The 21,093-nt window shown below is 39.2% G+C and overlaps 1 protein-coding gene across 1 annotated transcript in view; it reads left to right on the top strand.

The window, feature by feature from the left end:
* The first annotated feature begins 933 nt into the window (after positions 1-933).
* Positions 934-21,093, top strand: part of LOC121942104 (sphingosine kinase 1-like) — a 47,723-nt gene continuing 27,563 nt past the window's right edge. The window contains exons 1-2 of the mRNA XM_042485205.1: positions 934-1,428; positions 20,610-20,759. Of these exons, the coding sequence (XP_042341139.1) occupies positions 1,005-1,428; positions 20,610-20,759 (574 nt within the window). The 5' untranslated portion in view covers positions 934-1,004. The remainder of the gene's footprint in view (positions 1,429-20,609; positions 20,760-21,093) is intronic.

Raw genomic sequence — 21,093 nt, 5'->3', positions numbered from 1 at the left:
GCTCACTGTCACGCTGTTACAAATTATTGAGGCAGCTAAATTAAGCGGAGCCACTGATAATGTTCTCATCAGAACCACCACAAACCCACATATAACATCATATAAATAATTGTTACATAGCATCTCATCAATCTATTTTAACATAGTAAATATAGCTAGTCCAAAATTATTTTAACTCTTATTATTATATTTTAATTTTAGACCGATGACTGAGAAGTGTAGTACCTGTTTTTTTGTGACCTACCACTGGGGAGCAGCAAACCGCCTCTGTTCAGCGCGCAGAACTCATGAACTGCAAAGTTCAAACTGCAGCCGAGATGCGTCAAGCTCGCACGAGACACTCGAGATTTTTACTCGAGACGGTTATGACCTTAAAAATAAAAGCCAGAATTTCTCCCTTGATATACAATGTTGAGTAAAATTATGCCATTAATTCCGAAAAAAAACCCTTCACTTTACAAATTTCCCCCAAGCATTTTAATAACGCCAAAAGTGTGATTAATGTACCCTAATCTACCCTCTATTTTTAAGGTGAAATGGAGAAATAACTTCTCACTTCTCAAAATTCTGACCGCTTACTTTTACTTTCAATACCTAATTGCATTTAATTTCATAAAATGACGTTTGATACCTAAGTAGGCTACAGTAAATATCAGATACTTTTAGACATGTGCTCCATAATATTGCAACAGGTGACTTTAACTCATACCAAAGTCATTTTCTGTTAAGATATAGGTACTTTCAGGTACTTCATCCACTGCTGCCTCCGCACAGGGACCAGTGTCTGTACAACGAAGGGAACAAAACCCAGAGCAGTGAGGCTCTTATTTTGAAATGTAACCGGATGTGGTGTGTGCGCTTCTGCGTCTCCTGAGCAGCAGGCTGTCAGTCGCAGTTTACGAGTCTCCACTTTGCTCGCACCATCCAGGCGGGTAGCTATGTGACAGAGTGGCTGCTGCTTTCTCCCGGACCCCCCGCGTCTCGGTCTCCCCCGTCCGCTCAGGATGGACCAGAGGAGGACTGAACCGGACCTCCACACCAGTATCAACCCGGTGTCGCTGTACGGGGAATTCACGGTCACCGGTAACCGAAAAGTCAGGTGTGCCGTGAGCTTGACCGAGAAGGACCTCATCGTCCAGAGGCTCACCTCGGCACCTGTCGGGCGGAACAAGGTGGTGCTCAGCCTGAGGGACTGCATCGGTTGCCGGGCTTACCGGGGAGTTGACAACGCGGACCCGGCAGCGTACTTGTCAGCCTACTTCTACCCGCTCAGACGCCGCTGGATGAGTTCCGGGGTCTCGCGGCAGAGAGCGGAGCAGTGCTTTCGTCTCGCCGCCCTCCAGGACCCACGCGCTAACCTGGAGGAAGCGGAGAAGTGGGCTCGCGCTGTCCGAGAACGTTCTGCACGGCAACGGTTCTCACGAGACGGTGAGTGTTCGTCAGCAACTAAAGAGAAAAGTTTACGGTCAGGACTGCGAACAGGTACATTTGAAACGATGTGTCCCCAGGCGACAGGGATTAGGCTCATTTCAGTACATGTTTATCATGTGAAACATAAGTTCAGTGTGCTGTGGTTGCCCGTTGACCCCCAGTTTCCCCCACTCTCTGTGCTTTGTATTATGTCGTAGTTTGAAAGTCATGTAATTTGTGACATCAGGTAAAGTTGGACAAATGAGGTTATATGTCTCGGGCTTTTTAAATATTAGCAGCCAGTTACCGCATGTGTTCTTGAAGTGTTGCTACAAATGTGCTTTACATGAAACAGTCAGTTTTATTGTTTGAAATAACTATTATGAGCAGAGCAAAGAGTTTAAAAAATGACTGGTCCAAGAACTTGCAAGAAAAGCCATGTGGCATGTTAGTTTGCTCATGAGCTGAAACAATATGGGTATGACAACAAAGATTGTTGTAGCATGTTGCTTTTCATCAAGTGTCAAACTTATGATAAAATCTTTTCACATATTTTTTTTATGGGAAAGGGTATTGAGTGAGTAATGCATTCAGGTATAATGGGACCAAAACTGTAGCTTAAATGGGATATTTTTCTAAAGTGAAAACTGCATGTTTTTAGCCTACCAGGTGTCATAAAACTATGACTTTTGCAACTGAGTGCCACTTTGTAATATTACAGACATTTTTAGTATTTTTGTGACCAAGAAAATATTAAATATTATGCTCTTAGTCCATGTCGGCCACAATAGTCAAGAGTTAGCCATACTTTTTAAACACACATGCATGTCCATTGTATACAATACGGCACCAAGGGAAACGGTCAACAAAAGAACAGGGAAAGCATGGCAGACAAATTGGACCGTCTTTTTAAATAAATAGCCACACTTTACATTATGATTTAATGAATTAATGATTGAACTGATAAATGGATTTTACCAATCAAAAAAACAAACAAATATGATTGTGGCATTTTACCTTACCAGCTGTCCCATTTTATTTTTAGTTTCTAAACTTTATTTACTCTACTTAATAACATATTCCAACATAGAACATAGAAATGTCGCAGAGAACCATAACCAGCTATAAAAGTAACGCTTCAGGTAGTTGTAAGTGGTTTTCTTGGTAATCTACCAAAAAGTGTCTCAAATTACCCAACTTAACACGACACCTACTGTATTAATTAGTAAGTGGATTGTGTTTGCTTACTAAAAATGCACTAAAAGAACACAGTGTTTACTGAAATAATAGAACACATCTTAATTTAGGGCCCTTCTGCATCATGTGGCCTAAGATTAGGTCAGTTTGTGTTGTTTTAAAGGTCCAAGTCCCCCCCCCCGAGTCATTTTACTATAACAAGCTGAAGGGATGTTTAGTCTGACTTCACTACCAACTCCAAAATTAATACCACAACTGATAAACAGTGTAGTAAGTTGGCTATTGATTATTTTGATTTTATTGATTCGTCTGCTTATTTTTTCAGTCAAACATATGTTAAGTCTACAAAATGTCAGCAAATAGTGAAAGGTTTTTAGTTTACTGTCAAAAGTAAGACAAGCTGCAAATCCTCACACGAGAAGCTGGAACATTTTAGAATTAGGGGTTTGAAGTTACAATAAAATATTATGGCGATATAAAAAGTTTTGCGATGTTGAGATAACATATATATCAGTACAATATATGATATCAATATTACCTTTTTTTTCAACTGCAAATTGTGTCCCCCAAAGTAAAATTTTGCCATCATTTTATTTTAGAAGATAATGGTTTCAGTCTGTTCATCTCACTTTAATAACTTTTATGTGAGCAAAATGTAAACAGCGGACTGAAAAATAATAGTTGATTTTATTATTCTAGTGAGTTCCCAAAATTTTTAATTTGTATTTGAAATATTAATAATTTACATGATAACAATGTCGATACTTGGTACCTGTGTATTGACACAATATTCAGTGTTTCCCACAGAATCAGAATCTATGTGAGGCAGTAGTTGACGATGGGTGGAGGGCATTTTCTTATTTTTTTAATCATTCTGTGCTGCCTAAATTCAGGCGTCTTTGCAGGTTCAACAGTTCGCTCAACACTCCATTCAGTGTGGTGTGGTGAATGACAAATGGTATATATAGTTCTATTGCGCTAGGAAACAACGAATGAATGAAAAATATCACGATACTATGCTGTGTTGATTTCTCACCCCCACCCCTAATAAAAGTGCTTGGCGCTTTGCTTGAAAAAAAGGCTTAAATGATTAGACAATTATCAAAATAGTTGTCGATGACCTGGCGATTGATTTATAGATTAATCCTTCCAGCCCTGCTGTTTCCTTAGTTACTTGAGTGAAATGACCTCCATGACCAGTAGAGGAGAGGTCTCCCTCATGATTAAATGACCGATTTACTAAGCACGTTTTGGAAAGTTACCTGTACAAATACTGCAGCCATACTAACGACATGTGTCTAAACTGTGCAGTCTGACGCTATACTACTCTATAAATGTGATTCCAATGATCCTATGAGATTAGGAGTTATACTGCAGGACACAACAACTTTTGAGTACTGCATGTTTATGTAGCCTTATTGCATGAGTGACTAATAGTGATAAAATGAAAGGTAGAAATACTGTTGAGTTTCCATCAGAATGCTACAGTCATTGTTTTTAAAGACAACATTATCTCCCGTCATTTTCTGGACAGAGTAGTACTAACCTTTGTCTTTTATCAGTTACAATAAACCAAGAAAATCTAGGAAATTGTGACCATGTCACTTACAATATTTAATAATTTTAACTTTATTTATGGACTCAGATTTTATGGCTTGATGACTGTTTGTGGTTTATTCTCATATTAGTTTCCCATATAGCTACTTACATAGCTATTCGCATTCTTTGCTTATTTTCCGTACAGATCTGGTTTCTTACCTCTTTAACAACTTTGTGTAAAATCTATTATTTCCGTTCCCTTAATTCCTTAAATGAATAAAACAACAGGACTGGTTTAGTACCGAGTCACATTTCAGTAACAGAATCCAGACAAACACTTTTGATATAAAATACACATAGCATTACTGCTGTTGAGTTCACATCATGTCAAAACATGTCATGAGGTTAATCCTGTATAGAACCGGATTCTTCTATCTTATTTTTTACAGGATATCATTACCTTTAACCTACTTCTTATATGAATAAAACAATAGGAGTGGTGTGGTATGGAGAATCACATTACAGTAATTCCAGATTCCAAACAAGTCGTTTTATCATAAAACACACCTGAGAAACATGAGGTGATATTACTGCTATTGAGTTCATGTACTGCCAAGAGGTATAACCACTCCGGTGGGAAACGGTCTCTAATTGGAGATTTCTAAAGATAAGTTATCTCATTATTTGTCCTCTTGCTGCCCCAGCTTCACGAAGAAAAACATAAAATGCCATTTTTTTGCCTCACAAAAACTTTTCCCTCTGCACAGCCGTGGTATCGCTGGCACTCTGTGACCCAGATAGCATTCCCCCATTTGCACAAATGTATTTTTAACGAGACAAAATATGCTGCAATTCTATACAGCCTGTCATTGTCAGAAGAGGAAAGAGCAGACTGTGAGAGACTGAAAAGACAGTATTATTTGCTTAGAAACATATTGTGAGTCAGTACACTGCCCCGATAACCTGAGACAGTGACTCGGCGAGTTTTCTATCTTGGGACAGAGAACCAAACACAAATGTCTCCATTGCTTCACCTGCTCTGTAGTCATGTAATACATCTCTGCTGTACCACCGCCCACTGTATCCAGACTTTAAAACCCAGTCCTTTGCTTTGAAAACACCTATTGTGTCTGGAGCCATTTTTGCAGGCAAGATTTTATCTTTCGCATGTAAGAATTTAATTTAATCCCAGTGGAAGTGTAACATTTGAAACTAGAGCTGAAACAATTGACCGTTCAGTCAGCTTAGTTACTGATGCTACACCTGCCAGGCTTTCCATTTTCACAAGGCACATACACAGTTTGAAATGGAGGATTTATGACTCAAAACGAAATATAACTTTGAAACAGTGTGTCCTTCATTTCTCACATAATTAAACAAAAGCAGGCTTTTCATATCTAGCCGACAGTCGATTATTTTGTCAGTTGAAATAGACGACTGTTGCCAGCAGATTTTAACAGATGTAGCTAGGTGGCTGATTTAAATCAACTTAGTTAGTTGTTTAAAACTTAACATGACCTCTTAAAGTTGCTGGGCGACCAATCAAAGCAAGGCGGTAATTAATGGACCAGGACAGCATAATGACAATAAGCCACCTGTTTAGGATGCAGTAACATTACCACAATAGCTAAAAAAAAGAATACTGTATACTGTTAAACAATACTATTTGCCATGCTTCTTTGGTATTTGTAATATACAAGTTTCCTTTGGTATTTCTGGCACTTGAATTTTGGGGGGCATCCTTGCAATTTTGTAACTTGTTAACTTATCTGTAAACCTCTCATGTGCTCTCCAGTTGTTCCAGTTAAATAAGTGCTAGACTGGTGAGACTGTGACTTAGATCAGAGCCTGAATCACAAAACTGTCACTAAGTTTAAATACCCTTGTAATCCAGTAAATAAAAATAATAATGTTGATGCATGATGAACAATGTCAGATCACTATTTCTTAATTTAGTTGATTTTTGGTGTAATGCAAATTATATAAAGAAACAGCATTCAGTTATCGATAGCCTATTGAGTTGATTACCATGGCAACAAAGGAGGCAAGTTTCAAAATGTTCGTGTCAGCCCTTGGGCTAACTGTTACCATCACATGACTGACATTACTTTATAGTTATCAATGTGATTAACAACGAAGTTTAGCAGTTTTTGAGTCGGTGTGAGTTTGTGTGGGCCAGTAAACTGTGTTCTGGTGTTGGCTGTTATCAGCTGCTACTGTGCTAGCTTCTGCTAACCGGGCAGAAGTTGAACTGACTGTGCAAAAAGTTGTTAAGCATGTTTCTGCAGACTTATGGCCTGTTTCCCCATTATTTGATTAGGTGACTAGGTTAATTGGCAGATTATTTCACAATGCAAAACTCATTACTTGCTGTCCTGTTAAAAACCTGTAAGTGTCTGAAAGTGTCAAAATCTGTGTTGTGACCTTAGAAACAGCGTGGAGGATACAGAGTCAAACATAAACAGAATTCCTAAACAAAAATATGGGCTGTAAATATTCCTATTGCTGAGCTGCCTGCCGAACTGAGCATTTTTGTGGTCAGTAGCGTTAATTTCAAACCTGGTTCATGCTGCAGGGGTCTTTTGTATCTCTGGAATGTGACGACAGAATTCCTGTCTAAAAAGCATTCTACAGTAAGTCATTCATTACGCCAGTGGCCTTGTGAACCGTACTAAATCATGTTCAGGAGCTCCACATCCAAACCATTAGTCTAAATGAGGTCAGTGCTGCCTGTCTCCATCAGTGTTGGTGCATGTGTCATTGGCCTCACTTTTGGTGTCCTCACAGAGTTTTACAAAGAGCATATATTTTCCCCAGATCCATTTACCTCCGACAGGTACTGTAGATAGTGTTATTCCAAAAAGGCCAACTCCCTTCTTCTCAAATTTTCCATCAATATTTCTCCTTTTTTGCACAAATGGAATAATGTTCAAATATGAACAGGTGTTGGGTATGTTTACACATGCTCAGGTTGCCCAGCATTGCTTCCTTGCACTCATAGGTGATACTGTCAAACTGTATGGTAAAGAAATTGAGGACTGCGCTTAATTTTTCTCTGCATCAAAAGTAGTTTGCATGACAATGAAGATTTCCCCAGGTATCTATTGAGACAATAAGCTGTCGGCTGGCTCTGGGGCGCCGTTGGGCCGCCTTCGTTGTTTGAGGCAGTCGGTGAGAGAGCTGTCTGGAAAATTTTGAAGCACTGCTGTCAAGCTATATTCAGAGCTGACTGATTAATGGAGATGGGCACTGATAAGATTGTATTGAAACCAATACCTTATCGGCTCTGCTTATCGGTCCGTTTCTTTAGCGATTCACTTATTGATTCCAGATCAATCTTCAGTGTTCAGGGTCAACACAACTGTTCTATTATCTCTGAGTGTGAACACAGTGTAGATGAAATGACAAAATATTTGAACAGCGTTTGTTTTCTTTTAGGTTTTTTTTTTTTAGTCAAATAAGAAGTCTTCTAAGTCTTCCTGCATGGCACTGATGTTATGTCGTAGGATAATTATCCTCAGGGAAAAACATTTTAAAATGCACAGCAGTTCTTGTCTTTAAACCCATGTTGCGTAGAAAGATGTTTCAGCATATTGCTGATATTTCCAGCCTCACTTGAAATGATAATTTTACTGACATTACAAGCAGCACTGTTGTCATATTTCTCTGTCCACCATGACTCCTTCTTGTTGCAAGTTTTCAGCAGCTGAGAAGCACAAGTTTAACATCATTGTTTTGCAATGCAAAGCTGTCGGAAAAACATACCAGTGTCCAGGGTTTCCAGGATCATTGAAAACCTGAAAGAGTCATGGACTTTAACAATCACATTTCTCAGGCCTGGACAAGTCATGGAATTTGTAAAAAAAAAAATAAAAAAATTACTAAACATTTTGGAAAAGTCATGGAATTTTGTAGTGCAATGAACAGGTAACAGTAATCTTCCATGGATAACCCTCCACGTAATGTTACATTACACCAAATCTCTTTTCTGTAGTTGTCACAGTATCATAGCTCTAATATTTGTCTGTGTGACATTTTGTTTGTACCATCATTGTACCATTTGTTTGTACCATCATGTCGTTTCTCCATTCTCTCCTCGCCTTCTGTCTCACAAATGCCTGCAAGCTGAAATTATGTGTGAAACGATTTTGAATCTGAGATGTTTGAAAAGTGCCGGGCAAGAAAAAAATATATACTTGTAATTGAAAAGTCATGGAAAAGTTTTAAAACATTGTCCTTGAAATTGCGTGGAGACCTCAGGGGTCTGTGATAGGAATTGATTAGCTTGGAGGATCAGAAAATTTGGAACAAGTTGTCATCCCTACTGATTAATCAGTGTGAATGTCATTTACTTGTTAGTTTGCTTTGTGTTCCTTGAATGATTTTAGTTCGTTGGATTATAGACACGTGATTTCCTCACTGTAGGAGGAAGTGCAGAATAAACTTGCTTGTCACGGTCAGCCTGCTGTTGGCCCTAGTCTTTGTGATGTAATATGAGGTGACATGAGGTGACACAAGCATCAGTCTGGCACTGCTTCTCTGTATATCACAGCCCTAATGATCCTCATATATTTCATCCCTGCTCTGACAATCACAACTGACAGTTCAGATGCATTGCCAAGTGTCTCTTAAATAGTATCGATCCCATGTTGTCAATAAATGGATTGAGTTCAGCTGTGGACAGCATTATCATCATAATGAGTCAGGTGATGGCAGCAGGCAGAGGGGTTACTAGCATTGATTGAATCCATCACTCTGAGTTGTCATCTGGCTTGGCTTCTGATGTCCAATGACAATGACATACAACATTACCAGTTCATGTGAACTAATTCACCCGGGTTAACTAGAATGTATTTGCTCAATCACACAACACTGTCACTGTCAGCACTGTGGTCTTTTAATTTTTTAGGAAACTATAGGTTAAACAGTAAGAAATTTGAACATGTAGCTCTGGGGATATTACCAGATCAATTAAAAACCATGCTGCTGCTGCTTAGTAAGCTGCCTCAAAGGTTAATAACTCCAGTAACAGTATGATGGGCATTAGTGTAACTATGAATTTGAATGCATTTAAAAGGGCTCTGTAACTGATAGTGAAATTAGGTCTGTTCTGGATATGCCAATAACTGCGCCAGGGGGAAGAACTTTGTCATCATGACTTGCACTAATGCACCATAACTGAATAAGGCTATTAGTAAAAGTGTGAAACCATGGAAACGGCAGTGATGGAGAGTCAAATAAGAAGCACCTTATTCAGCAGTCTCAGGGGGGACCATTGTTGCTCCTTTTAGCAGCAAAATCCAGGCCTCTCTCAGACAGTCAATGCTATTACTAATACAGTACCTCTGGCTGAGACTGAGTTGAAGCTGGGACAATTGTTTGGAAGCTTTGTTACATGCAGTTTCATACAAGTAAAAAGAAGAGGGATATGTTAAATGATGTGATCCTTTTCCCCCTATTTTGCAAAACTTGACATGCTGTTCATCTTTGGAACTTGCTGTGGAAGAAGTGGGACGACAAGTTTTTGTTAACAGTTTCAGTAGTTCAAATTATTTGCTGAATGCTGAGTGGTTGTAATGCGCCGAGGATGGAAGAAGAAGAGGAAGAGTTGTTTTCAAAAATGCAAATAATTTATGGTTCCAGCCTCTTAAATGTGTGAACTTACTGCTTTATCTTTATCTTAACATAATAGTAAACTGAATGTCTTTGGATTTTGGACTGTTGGTCAAACAAAACGTGGTCTATCATCAAGATATTCATCAGTAGAGTTGATTATGAAAGTAATCATTGCAGATCAGTTCCTTAAAAAGCTTCTGCTTTGAGATTTAATTTCAGTTTTATAAATATATGACCTTAAAAGTCATGTAACAGTCTTAAATGTAAAATTGTTAGGTCTTAATTGCCACTAACATTTTAATTTCACTTCTACATCTTTTATTTTATTTTTTCTTAAATTAACCAGTTTCTGCTGTGAGAAAGTCCACATTTCTGGTTTTACAAATCTTAAATTGTATCGCTGAACCTCATACTGTCTTTAAGTTTGTAGCAAAATGTAGATTAACCTGACTCAAATAACCATTAAACCTACCACTGCACGCGACCACATATATACTGCTTACCTTTATAGTAACCTGCAATGCTTGACTGAAGAAAAAGATTATCCAAAAATCTGGTTTTGGTTTAAAAACATCTTTAAAAAGTCTTAAAAAGTATTAAATTTAAGTGTCTGGTTCCTGCAGAGATCAAGGTACTGATTTTTAGTCAGTGCAAACCACTTTAGTGGGAAAATCTTATTGAACATTGTCATGAAAATACTAAGTATGAGCTAATTTCTCCATTGCATTTAGGTGTTGGTGTGTTACCATGCTAACCTATTATTTGCAAATACAGTGTGTACAGTATGTTTCCAGTGCTTGAGTTACGGTCTTTTAGTTTCTGGTGGGTGTGAACCAAAACTAAGATGCTGGTTGTGACATTTACGACATATTCTTTTCAAATGTGTAAAGCCAATAAACCACGTGACCGGTCCATCAGGGATCACACCCTTGTGATTAATCAGTCTTGAATGGACAAGAGTGATGAAACTTCCTCATTCTTTTACATCACTGAGTAAAGTTGTCCCTCTTGCTGTTACAGTATAAAGAGAAAAAAAAGATATTATGTGGTTACAAAATCAGCACAGTCCCATATGTGTTTTTCTTTGGAATATTAGCGGCGTGTGTGTGTGTGGTGTGTGTGTGTGTGTGTGTGTGTGTGTGTGTGTGTGTGTGTGTGTGTGTGTGTGTGTGTGTGTGTGTGTGTGTTGTCAGACACAGCGGCAGCAGCAGTCCTTTCCCTGAGGACTCCTCCTCATTTGATCCACGCTGCGATAGAGCTTGACGTGCTGTCCGGACCTCTGATTCAGCATCTCTGGAGCTTTCTCCGGCTCTTGGGGCTCACTGCAGCTCTCTGTCTGTAATGACAGTGTGGTGCCCTCTCTTTCTTACCACAAATCGAAATGATGGAGTGTACGGGTGAAATTTGGCCAGATACACTCCAGTCTAAACCCCATCAAACTTGCTGTTGCAGAATATTTACATCTCAAACTGGTGGATGACTTTCTGTACATGATACCACCAAGCGTAAAAGGCATTTGGTGTTCACCCTGTTTGCTATTCTCAGACACGGCCTCTCGAGTCGCTCTATGATTCGCCGACAACAACAACAACCACTAATTGACCATTGGGCATACAGAGCAGCTGGTTCACCTCAGAGAAAGTCTGTCTTTGCCTGGTAAAAGAACATGTGGTTGTGGGGTTTTTATGGTGGGAAGTCCGTTTCCTCCTCACACAGGCACACATTTTATATGCGTTTAGCTGTTTGGTTTTTACAGTTTACAGTAATTTCATATTTTGCTCTCATATCTTATATATTTTTTTGAAACTAATAGCTGTGGGAAGTAAAAGCACAGTTTAACCGAGCTGACATTTCATTTTAAGCTTTACTTTCCATTAAAAAGAAACTTTAACATTAAAGTAGCGGCAGTATCACAGAGTTACTTTCACAAAGTTTGTTTTCAGGCAGCAACCTAAACTTCCTTGCCCTAATCTGACCCTGCAGCCAGAATCTGGGAGAGACAGACAGTGGTTACATCCTCTAACTGTCTCTCTGTCTCACAACATGCATTTCTTTATTATAGTAACAACACAGGAGATACAACATAGACAAGTGGCTGACAAATAGTGCAGCATGATTTTAATAAAAACCTCAGTGTCGTAAACTCTCTGCCTTTCCTAATATAGATCTACAGCAAGCTAACCACTGCCACCACCTCCTCCTCCTCCTCCTCCTCCTTCCACACCCTTTGTGGTTCTGGCTCAGCAGAAACGTGCTGCGTGCCCAAGAAGCCTCCATGCTTTGATATACAGACAGTGTTACGGACAAGAGTCATTACCTCGCTGCACCTACTGCAGTGAGGTTGGTTAGGTAAACAAGGCTTGTTTTAAAGGTACAGGCTGTGATTCAGCTGTAAGCAGAGGCGTAGTAAAACCAGCGTCACAATACACAGTATCAAAGTCAGAGTACGTGAAAGATATTCAAACACAGCTTTTTAACGCTTTCTGATGCATTTTTCAGATCAGTGAGGTTTTTAAAACACAGCCATAAAACCAGGGCTGCAAACATTTTTTTGATGGGATCTGTACCAAACAAGCATGTTCCCTTGCGTCTGGAATATGATTTGTAGTACAAGGCGCCTCTGTAGCACCACAGTCCTTTATTTATAATGGCATGTTGTGACACATATGACCTTTTTCAAGAAATTGCAGCCTCAATGGTTTGGATATTGTACTTGGCCAAATTGTGATTCCAATAATATTTTTTGATAAATTGTGTGGCTGTTAGTAAAATCTGCCCACATTTCTTTATGATCAGATGAGAAACACACAGAAAAATCAAACCAAATCCTCAGTTGTATTTGATTGAACGTGCTAATGAGATGGCACCAATTAGGCTTAGGCAGTATGTAATGTTTCAGACCTTCATACTTTCCTGAAGTTTCATGGGGGTGCATATGACGGTATAAGTTTGCGGCGCTGTGTCTCTTGAATGCCTGTTGTTTATTGTCTGACACCAGGCACCAACTTTTCACAAAAATCTGCCCTAACCTGATTATTGTGGGGGTATATGCCAACCAACATCCCTGAACACAGAAAATAAGAATAAATGAAAATAAAGGTAGGGGGCAGAGTGCAGAAAAATACACCACCACACCTTTCCAGCGGTCATAAGTGATGATTGAGAGCGATTATTTCTGTATGAGTGTTAAGACTGTTGCTTTACTAAATTCCAGCATATGTCTTTGTGTAAAAGTAGCTATACATCAGTGCAAAAAAAGAAAAAAGGTTTTCAAAATCTTACTTAAGTTAAAGTACTGAAGAATCGCTGGCAGAATGTACTTAAAGTATCAAAAGAGTAGAAGTGCATATTTTTCATAAAAATATGATTTAATTGTTCTACTTTATATTTTGTTAAGCAGTTAAATCTGTAATGATGAGTCATTTGTATTGTGTGTTTATAGGATTGTATGTAAAATCTGCATAGTAATACTACTGCTGCTACTACTTCTACTACTACTCTTACTACCACTTATACTACTAATAATAATAATGATAATAGATAGGACTTATGTAGCGCTTTACCAAGTACTCAAAGATGCTTTCCATAAAATGCAAAAAAGAAAACAAATACAAATACAGAATAAAGAATACAAAATACTGAAAGACATGAAACAGAAGAATAGATACAAATACAAAGAACACAAATACAAAATATAGAGGATATGACAGTTCAGATTTGAGGAGGCGGTGGGAGACGGGTGCTGCAGGCTTTTTTGAAAAGGTGGGTGAGTTCTAGAAGGTTGGAGCAGCAATGGCAAAGGCGCTGTCCCCCAAGGTGTGGTGCTTGGTCCTGGTGATGGGGGTCAGACGGTTGGCATCATGGTAGAGGTAAAAAGAAGGCTATTAAAGAAATACTCAAGAATGTAAGTAAATACAATACTTAAATAAATGAATATATTTACCGTAGTTATTATCCAACACACCAATATATATATATATATATATATATATATATATATATAAAGTAATAGTCCTTAAACTTTGTAATTTAAGTCAACATATTTATTTTCTAAAAGGTCAAATGTCTGGAAAACTCAATCAAGTTGCACTGACATTGATAAAAGAAATTTTGCTGCCATAGACTTCTATCTCTTTTTTTTTAGTTTGTTACAGTCTTTGTATCTCAGGAAGCCTTATATAAAAACATGTAAGAAAGTATATAGTAAATGTAAAAAGTAAACCTCATATAACCACATTAAAACTGCACACATTCTGACTGTTCATGTGCCTACACTACACTGTTGGCACATTTATTCACAGCAGCAGTGCTGGTCCAGTCCACAGTGACTTGCAGTGAGGTCAGGATCCAAACCTTGAAGCTCCAAATAAAGCGTGCTGCTATTGGAGTATAAGATGACTCGTAGCAGAACTGAACCTCTAATCATGATGGATACACCCAGGACATTGTGTTGTATCTCTAAATTGCTATTATGAGGTTACAGTTGGTATGTTGTTAACTGCAGTAAGAAGCTCACTTTAGATGCTGAATGATCTTGTATTTGCAAAAAGGAATGTTTTTCAGAATTTCAGCTGGCCAGATTCAGATGCTCCGAGCTAAACATTGTAGCAGATCCAACATAAAACCATCTTCCGATTGTTTAAGTCAGCTTTTGCCACTGGCCAGCGGCTACAACACGTTCTTTTTGTTTATTTCAGTTTTGTTTGCTTGGTACTCAACACAAAATTTCTTCCACATACATGAGACTGCAGGAGATACAGACTAACATGTATAAAAGAGTATCTTTTGCTTTTGCCCTTAGCTGGGGACACAGCTAACATTTAGCAGATTGCAATTGGACATATCTGTCATATAACAGGGGGCAGGGGGGGTATAAGCACCAGGTCAAATACATGTTAATCCATTAATCCTTTTAGTGTGGAAACTGGATTCTCTCCTAATGGTTGTTTGTTAAGGCTTAGAGCCCACATCACCACTGAGACAGAAATGTAAGTGCAGTGGGACACAAACCTGTTGGTGGGTACAGCATGTGGGCGGGGGTCCTCTGTCACCATATATTAAGTCTTTTTTAAGTAGAGTGTAATTTTCATGTCTTGCTGTCATTGGTTAACACTCATGCTAATGTGGAATGGTACGTAATTTAATGCTGTTTTTAAGCAATGTCGGCTGAATGGGAGGAACAGGAAACCCTCCTGTTAGTCTGACTTGGGAGTGTTCATGCATTATTCCAAGATTGTGCAACCCTTGTAGTCACACCATTTAAATAGTCTAGATTAGGTACTTTGCTATGTTCCTTAGAGAGCTTTTTTATAAGCTGCCCTGTGTAAACAAGGTTCTCTTTAGTTTAGATTCAGTGGTAAAGCACATTGTGCGAATCTCTGAGGTCTAACAGATGTGGCAGAGGGCAGAGTCTCTGCAGACAGATACACCACCACACACTTCTAGTTGGTCATAAGTAGGGATAGTCATTTTAAGTGACTTCCATATACAAGTACTCTCATTAAAAGTATTATAGAGTACTCGAGCACTGGAGAAAAAAATCTGTTGTAAGAATAAAAATGTAAATCAACCAATGAAGGAAAACAAGTGAAATTTAAAATGAAATTTTTGAACAACTAGGCTTCAGATAGCCTAATAAACCCTATATTGAAAGTAAACGTGAAAATATAGCAAATTTTCTGTTGCTGCTGCTTTATACTAACGTCCAAAGGAGTACTCGAGCGAGTACTCACACCCATCCCTCTGCAAAATTTATGATTAAGGGGGATTATTTAAGTATGAGTCTGCACATTGTTTCTTAGGAAAATCCTGCATGGTATATCCTTTAAAGTTAGCACTGGGAAAACACTGATTGACATTTTGCACCGTTTGTGACATTATATGGACCAAACAACTAATCGATCAAATAATCAACAGAACAGCGCCATTTATGGTTTGCTGCAGCCCTAGTAAGAAATTCTTGAGGGGGACATGAACAGTTTTTCTTTTAGTAATTATGGTCTGAGCCATTTGACGTTTTCTACAAATGAAATGCGCTTCCAAAGCAAAACATGTCCTGACAACTCTCCTCTCCCTTTGAAATCCCCAATGACACCAATTGTAGACAGAATGGCATCAGATCAGTCCTATTACATTTCTGCCGGCAGAGTGGTGTTTTGTGGGCCCAGCTGAGTGCGATGAGAGCCACTTTTTAATCAAGATTCCTATTTCACTCTTTAATCTCAGACAGTTAATGCTTCGTCATGCTTCAGTGCTGATGGGGAGCTGATTCAAAGGAAGTTGAATGAGACACCAGTATGACATGGACAGGTCATTACAATGAGTCAGCGTGAGTCATTGAGCAACGATGGCCCTTTTGATGAAATAGTGACCATGCAGGGCCGTTTACATAACGGGGATGCAACATGCTGAGTCATAGTTGAATCTTACCTTCACTTCATGGAAAAATGTGTGGGCTTAATGGATAGAAATGCTGTACATATAATGCTATTGTATATACATAGATATATACTATATTATGGTGCTGAGAATGGGACAACCTTTTTGTGTAACACTTTCTGCACTCAAGGAGAAGTGAAAGATGTTACATTCAAAGTTTCTAGTTTCATCTCTGTGTCTGCGTAATAAAACTTGACATCCTACTGAATTTACTGAACCAGAGTTGTCAGACAAAGCTGAGAAAGCCGTCTATTCTCAGACCCTATATGCACCCAGATCGCTATTATAGGGAACCTTGCCGGAAAATGTGTTTTTTCCGGCTCCTGGGTTTTTCCCCCTTTCATTTAGGCTGTCATTTCCTATGGCGAATACCTCAGTAGTGATTATTCCATTAAGATCTGGGACAGTTCCCATGCTCTTGGTTTGAAGAGAGCAGATGAGACGTCTGTAATCACAGATCAACTAAATGCAGTTGAGATGCAGAGCGGAGATTTGCTGTTGTGGTGTTGTTTTTCATCTTTTCCGTCTCAGCTGCTGTTTTAGAGGATGAATGACTCACTCAGGTTGGCAGTAGCGTCATCCACTCTGTCACCTCATCCAAGGCAATAATTGATTTTTTTTCTACAGTTCTGTCGAGGTAGTTACGTCTAAGCTCTTTGTCATAAATTGTAGTTCAGTAAAAAACTGATAAATGATGAGTCGCTGACCTTTACATGTTTATCAGTAGCAACATATATCGTCACTTCACAATTAGGACTACACCCACCCTTATATAAACAAACCACACACATAATCTGCTGTCATAGGCCACCAATCCCCAATTAAAAATAATAACCGCCGTTCTCTTGAAAAACACTGCAGAATGTTCAGCATGGCGGAAAAAGTTTAATTATAGACGGGGGAGGGTTGTAAAATATATTTATGTAGATTCTAGTGAGCCTTATCAGATGCACTGTATGTCACACTTTGGCTCCGTGCCATGCCATCGCTGCAGCTGAGCTAATGGCAGAGGGGGAAACTCTTGGTGTGGATGGACAGATGAGCAGATGGATAAATATTGTCCTCTGGAATGTTTTGAGAAGGGGAGGGGTGGCACACAGGAAGTGGCATGGGGTTAGATTTAGCCAACAAGGTCTGCGTGGGTGTCAGGGCACTAAGACAGCAAGGTCAGGGCGCTCAGTGCCAGCTGTCATGCCGGCTGATTCATGAGGGCGCTGCTGAGGCTTTCCCTCAGGAGTCCAGTCGCAATGATTTGGAGACTCCATAGAAATATTAGTCCTACAGAGAAACTTGCAGCGACTTTATGAATCAAAACGATTCAAGAAATGTGAATGTGTTTTTTGCAGTTAAAGAGTGTGTTTGGATATTTTTTAGCCTGGATTGAATTGCCTCATGTTTTTGTGTCTTAGTAAGCAAGTAAGTAATGGGAGCAATGCTTTATGTTTTCGTGTCGTCCATCCGTCCCATTCTCGTGAACGTGATATCTGGAGAACACCTAAAATAACAATCAAATAACAAACAAGCTCTAGTGGACCTAAATTGACAGTGTGAGCATGCTCTGATTGGTTACATGGCAGCCTGTTTCACTGCTGCCAGCTGTTGCTCACCACTGGACCAATATCTAAATTGTTGCTCCCATTAGGCACTTAAGCACAACAACATGGCAAAATAGGGTCCAGGTTGAAAAATATGTGTTTTTAACAGCAGACATTTTGACTTGTCATTATAGGGAAAGCACAGGTGTTTATTAATATCTATGATAGCAGCATTTTACTTAAGGGAGGCCCTGGCGTTGTGCATGTTGACTCACTGGAATAGCTTACAGGGACACTTAATAAAACTGAGCCATCATTCATGTTATCATTTTCACCTGTGCTTTTCTTACTACGACTAGTCAAAATGCCTGCAGTCAACATAATGAGTTAACCACGATGTGATCAAAGTCAGTACATAACACGTGTTAATTGCTGGCAGACATTCCTGTCTTGAAGACGCTGTACAGGTTTGTGTTTTAAAGAAAGAGTGATGACCTCTGACCTAAACATATCTGAATGAAATGGGTTTTATAGGTACCTATGAGTCTCCTTTTAACAGACATGCCCACTGTCATTTGGTTCTTAATCAAGACAATCTGGTGAGATTTCCTTCACCTAGTCAACATCTGCTTCAAAACTGTTTTAAAATGCAGTATAATGGAATTGAAGACGTGATATACAATGTAGTTGTGATTAACTATTGTAATTCTGTGATTATTCACAATTTAAAAAATGAATCGTTTGACAGCCCTTGTGTACAACAAAGTTGCCCTTTAGAAAATTATACACTGCATTACCTGTTTACCTTCCCGCCTCACTGGAAGACTGATGACTGACTCGGGTCAAACTTGTTACAGAGGTGAACAGAAAGGTGCGTTAATGTGAACATTTTTGTGACCTGTTTCCCTGCATTCCAGGATGCAGGGATCACTGGTTTCTTCTCTGCAAATGAAGAACATTAGGCTAAAACCAAACCTGCCATTTAGGTTTGAAAGCTACTCAGCTATGCCTGTCCCTGCACTTCAGTTGTTCCCGCCCATCCTTACTCATTTATCAGCTGTCAGACTTGTTTGGATGGTTCGCCTCCCTCCCTTCACGCTCACAATGTTTTGATCTTTAAAAAAAAAAAAAAAAAAAAAAAAAAAAATCTCCCCGACGCCAAAAAAAAGGGAAAGGAACCTCTCTGCTGGGTTGCTGGCTGCTTTACTTAAACAGTTTGTCTCATGTGTTTGTGTTGACAAGGCGTGACATAGAAAACAGTCTTACCCGAGCATGCCGTCTCTACAGCAGAGGACTCTGTGTACCTACCTGTAAAGTTATCCCACAGCTGCAGCGTGTCAAATGTGGCTGATGGCTTCCCGTCACACTCCCTTCTCCTTTCTGTGAATTCTCTCCCAGCTGAGATGTTACAAAAACATATTTTTAAGGAAATGGGGAAAAAAAGAGAGAAACTTGACAAGTAGTTTGCTTCAGATTTGAAGTACAACACCGTTATCTTCCTTATCACCTCTCTCAAAACCAACAGCTCTTCCTTAAAACGAGCACAGTTTTATCATCACAGCCGTCTGTATTTCTATTTAGTTCTCCTTGTCTCTTCTCAGATATTGAATAATGATCTAATATTTTGGCATGGCAGTCTTGTGCCTGCAGTATTTAATTAATCCTCCTCTGGCGGTTAAGAAGAAAAAGGCCAAAACCAGCTTCTTCCAGTTCCTCCCTTCTTGAGCCCCATGCTGCGCCTCTGAGAGACCATAATCTTCAGAGTGTTTTAAAAAGATTTGAGATCTGTGTGTGTCAGATCAGTGTTGCCCTCTGAAATCTGTTTTGATCCCAAAGATTCTTTAAACACTGATTTGCATCAACTCTACAGTTAAAACATTTACCAAAGAGGCTGCTGCTTCTGTGCTCGTCCATCTTTAGTGTGGGATTAGTTTAGTGTGTGTGTTGTGTGTGTGCAGGTTGGCGTGTAGCTGACCTTTGTTTTTGCTTGTATCTACAAATCTCCCACCAAATCTGTGTCGAGTTTGTCTAAAGATGATATTAAACTGCACTGGGGTTATTGGGACAGTAAGTATGATATACACTATGAACGGCTCTTTTGGGTTGGGCCCAAATATTCTGCTCTTTGAGTATTTGTTCATTGGGTAGGTGTTCTTTTTAGGCATTTGGATATGAATGATCATTTTACCCAACGGTTATTATTGACTCATTTGACTAAGTGCAGCCGTTCGGTGTCGGTGTGAGCGGTAAAACAAACACACGAGCCCCCCTGCAGCTCACTCCGAATGGAGTCCTTTCCTGCAACACAGAGCAGGTTGATTTGAATATCTTCCATAACAACGACTCTTACCATTTCAGATGCACAACAACATCTAACAGACAAATTTAGAATACTGGACACAGATTGTTATACTGATAAATGTCAGAGTTTGTTTGTTTTTTTGTTTTTTTCTCTACAAACTATGAAGTGTCACAAAGCTGTTATGGAGGCACGCCGGGCTCTGAACAACACTGAAGCTCTTTACAAGAGTGCACATGTCAGAAAAAGTACAGCTGATGAAAAGAGATGAAAGAGATGAAGAAGGAAAATAATCCTTCATAGCTGTGTGGTTTTATATCTTAATATATTAATCTAAAAGTGTGACTAAAACTAGGACTGTAAGTAAATAAGTTTGAATTGAAGGTTTTCAAAGCTGAACACTGTGAAGAGAGTCTCTCCATTCACTGTGCTCTCACTTCTGTGCATGTTCTCACAAACAACCCAATAAACAAACAGACTTCTAGGCTGCAATGTCATACAATAAGCAAGCTGTGATTTATATAGTGTGCTTCAGTGTTGCGGAGAGGTGACCTTCTCTTGTCTGTCCTCTGCAGGGGTGCTGATGAGCGAGTTGTCTCGTCCGAGCCGGATGATGCTGCTGGTGAACCCACAGAGTGGGAAAGGACACGCTCTCACTCTCTACAACAACCACATCCAGCGAATGCTCAACGAGGCGGGAGTCACACACACTCTGGTCATCACCGGTGAGTCTGAGGCACAAGTACACACCGTGTGGAGACTCACAGTAGAGCATGAAAATGTACACAGAACTATGTAGGGCTGTAAAATGTGTTTTTTTTTTTTTTTGTTTTTTTTTTTTACTTTTTATCACAATATTAACTTGTGCAATCAACACACTGTGAAAGACTGCAGTATTGCATTTTGAAAATAGTAAAAACTTATATTGCATTCTATCTGTAGAGCTATTTTGTCTGATACAAGCCATGCTGTTAAGTCTCTGGCCAATCAGGTGGAGCCCTTGCTGTTAGGAATCATCTGATTCATCAGAATCTGCACGCATGCACGTGAAGTCTTTTT

This window comes from Plectropomus leopardus, chromosome 4, assembly GCF_008729295.1.
Source record: "Plectropomus leopardus isolate mb chromosome 4, YSFRI_Pleo_2.0, whole genome shotgun sequence".
Taxonomy (NCBI): domain Eukaryota; kingdom Metazoa; phylum Chordata; class Actinopteri; order Perciformes; family Serranidae; genus Plectropomus; species Plectropomus leopardus.
This window is presented reverse-complemented; position numbering and strand designations above follow the sequence as displayed.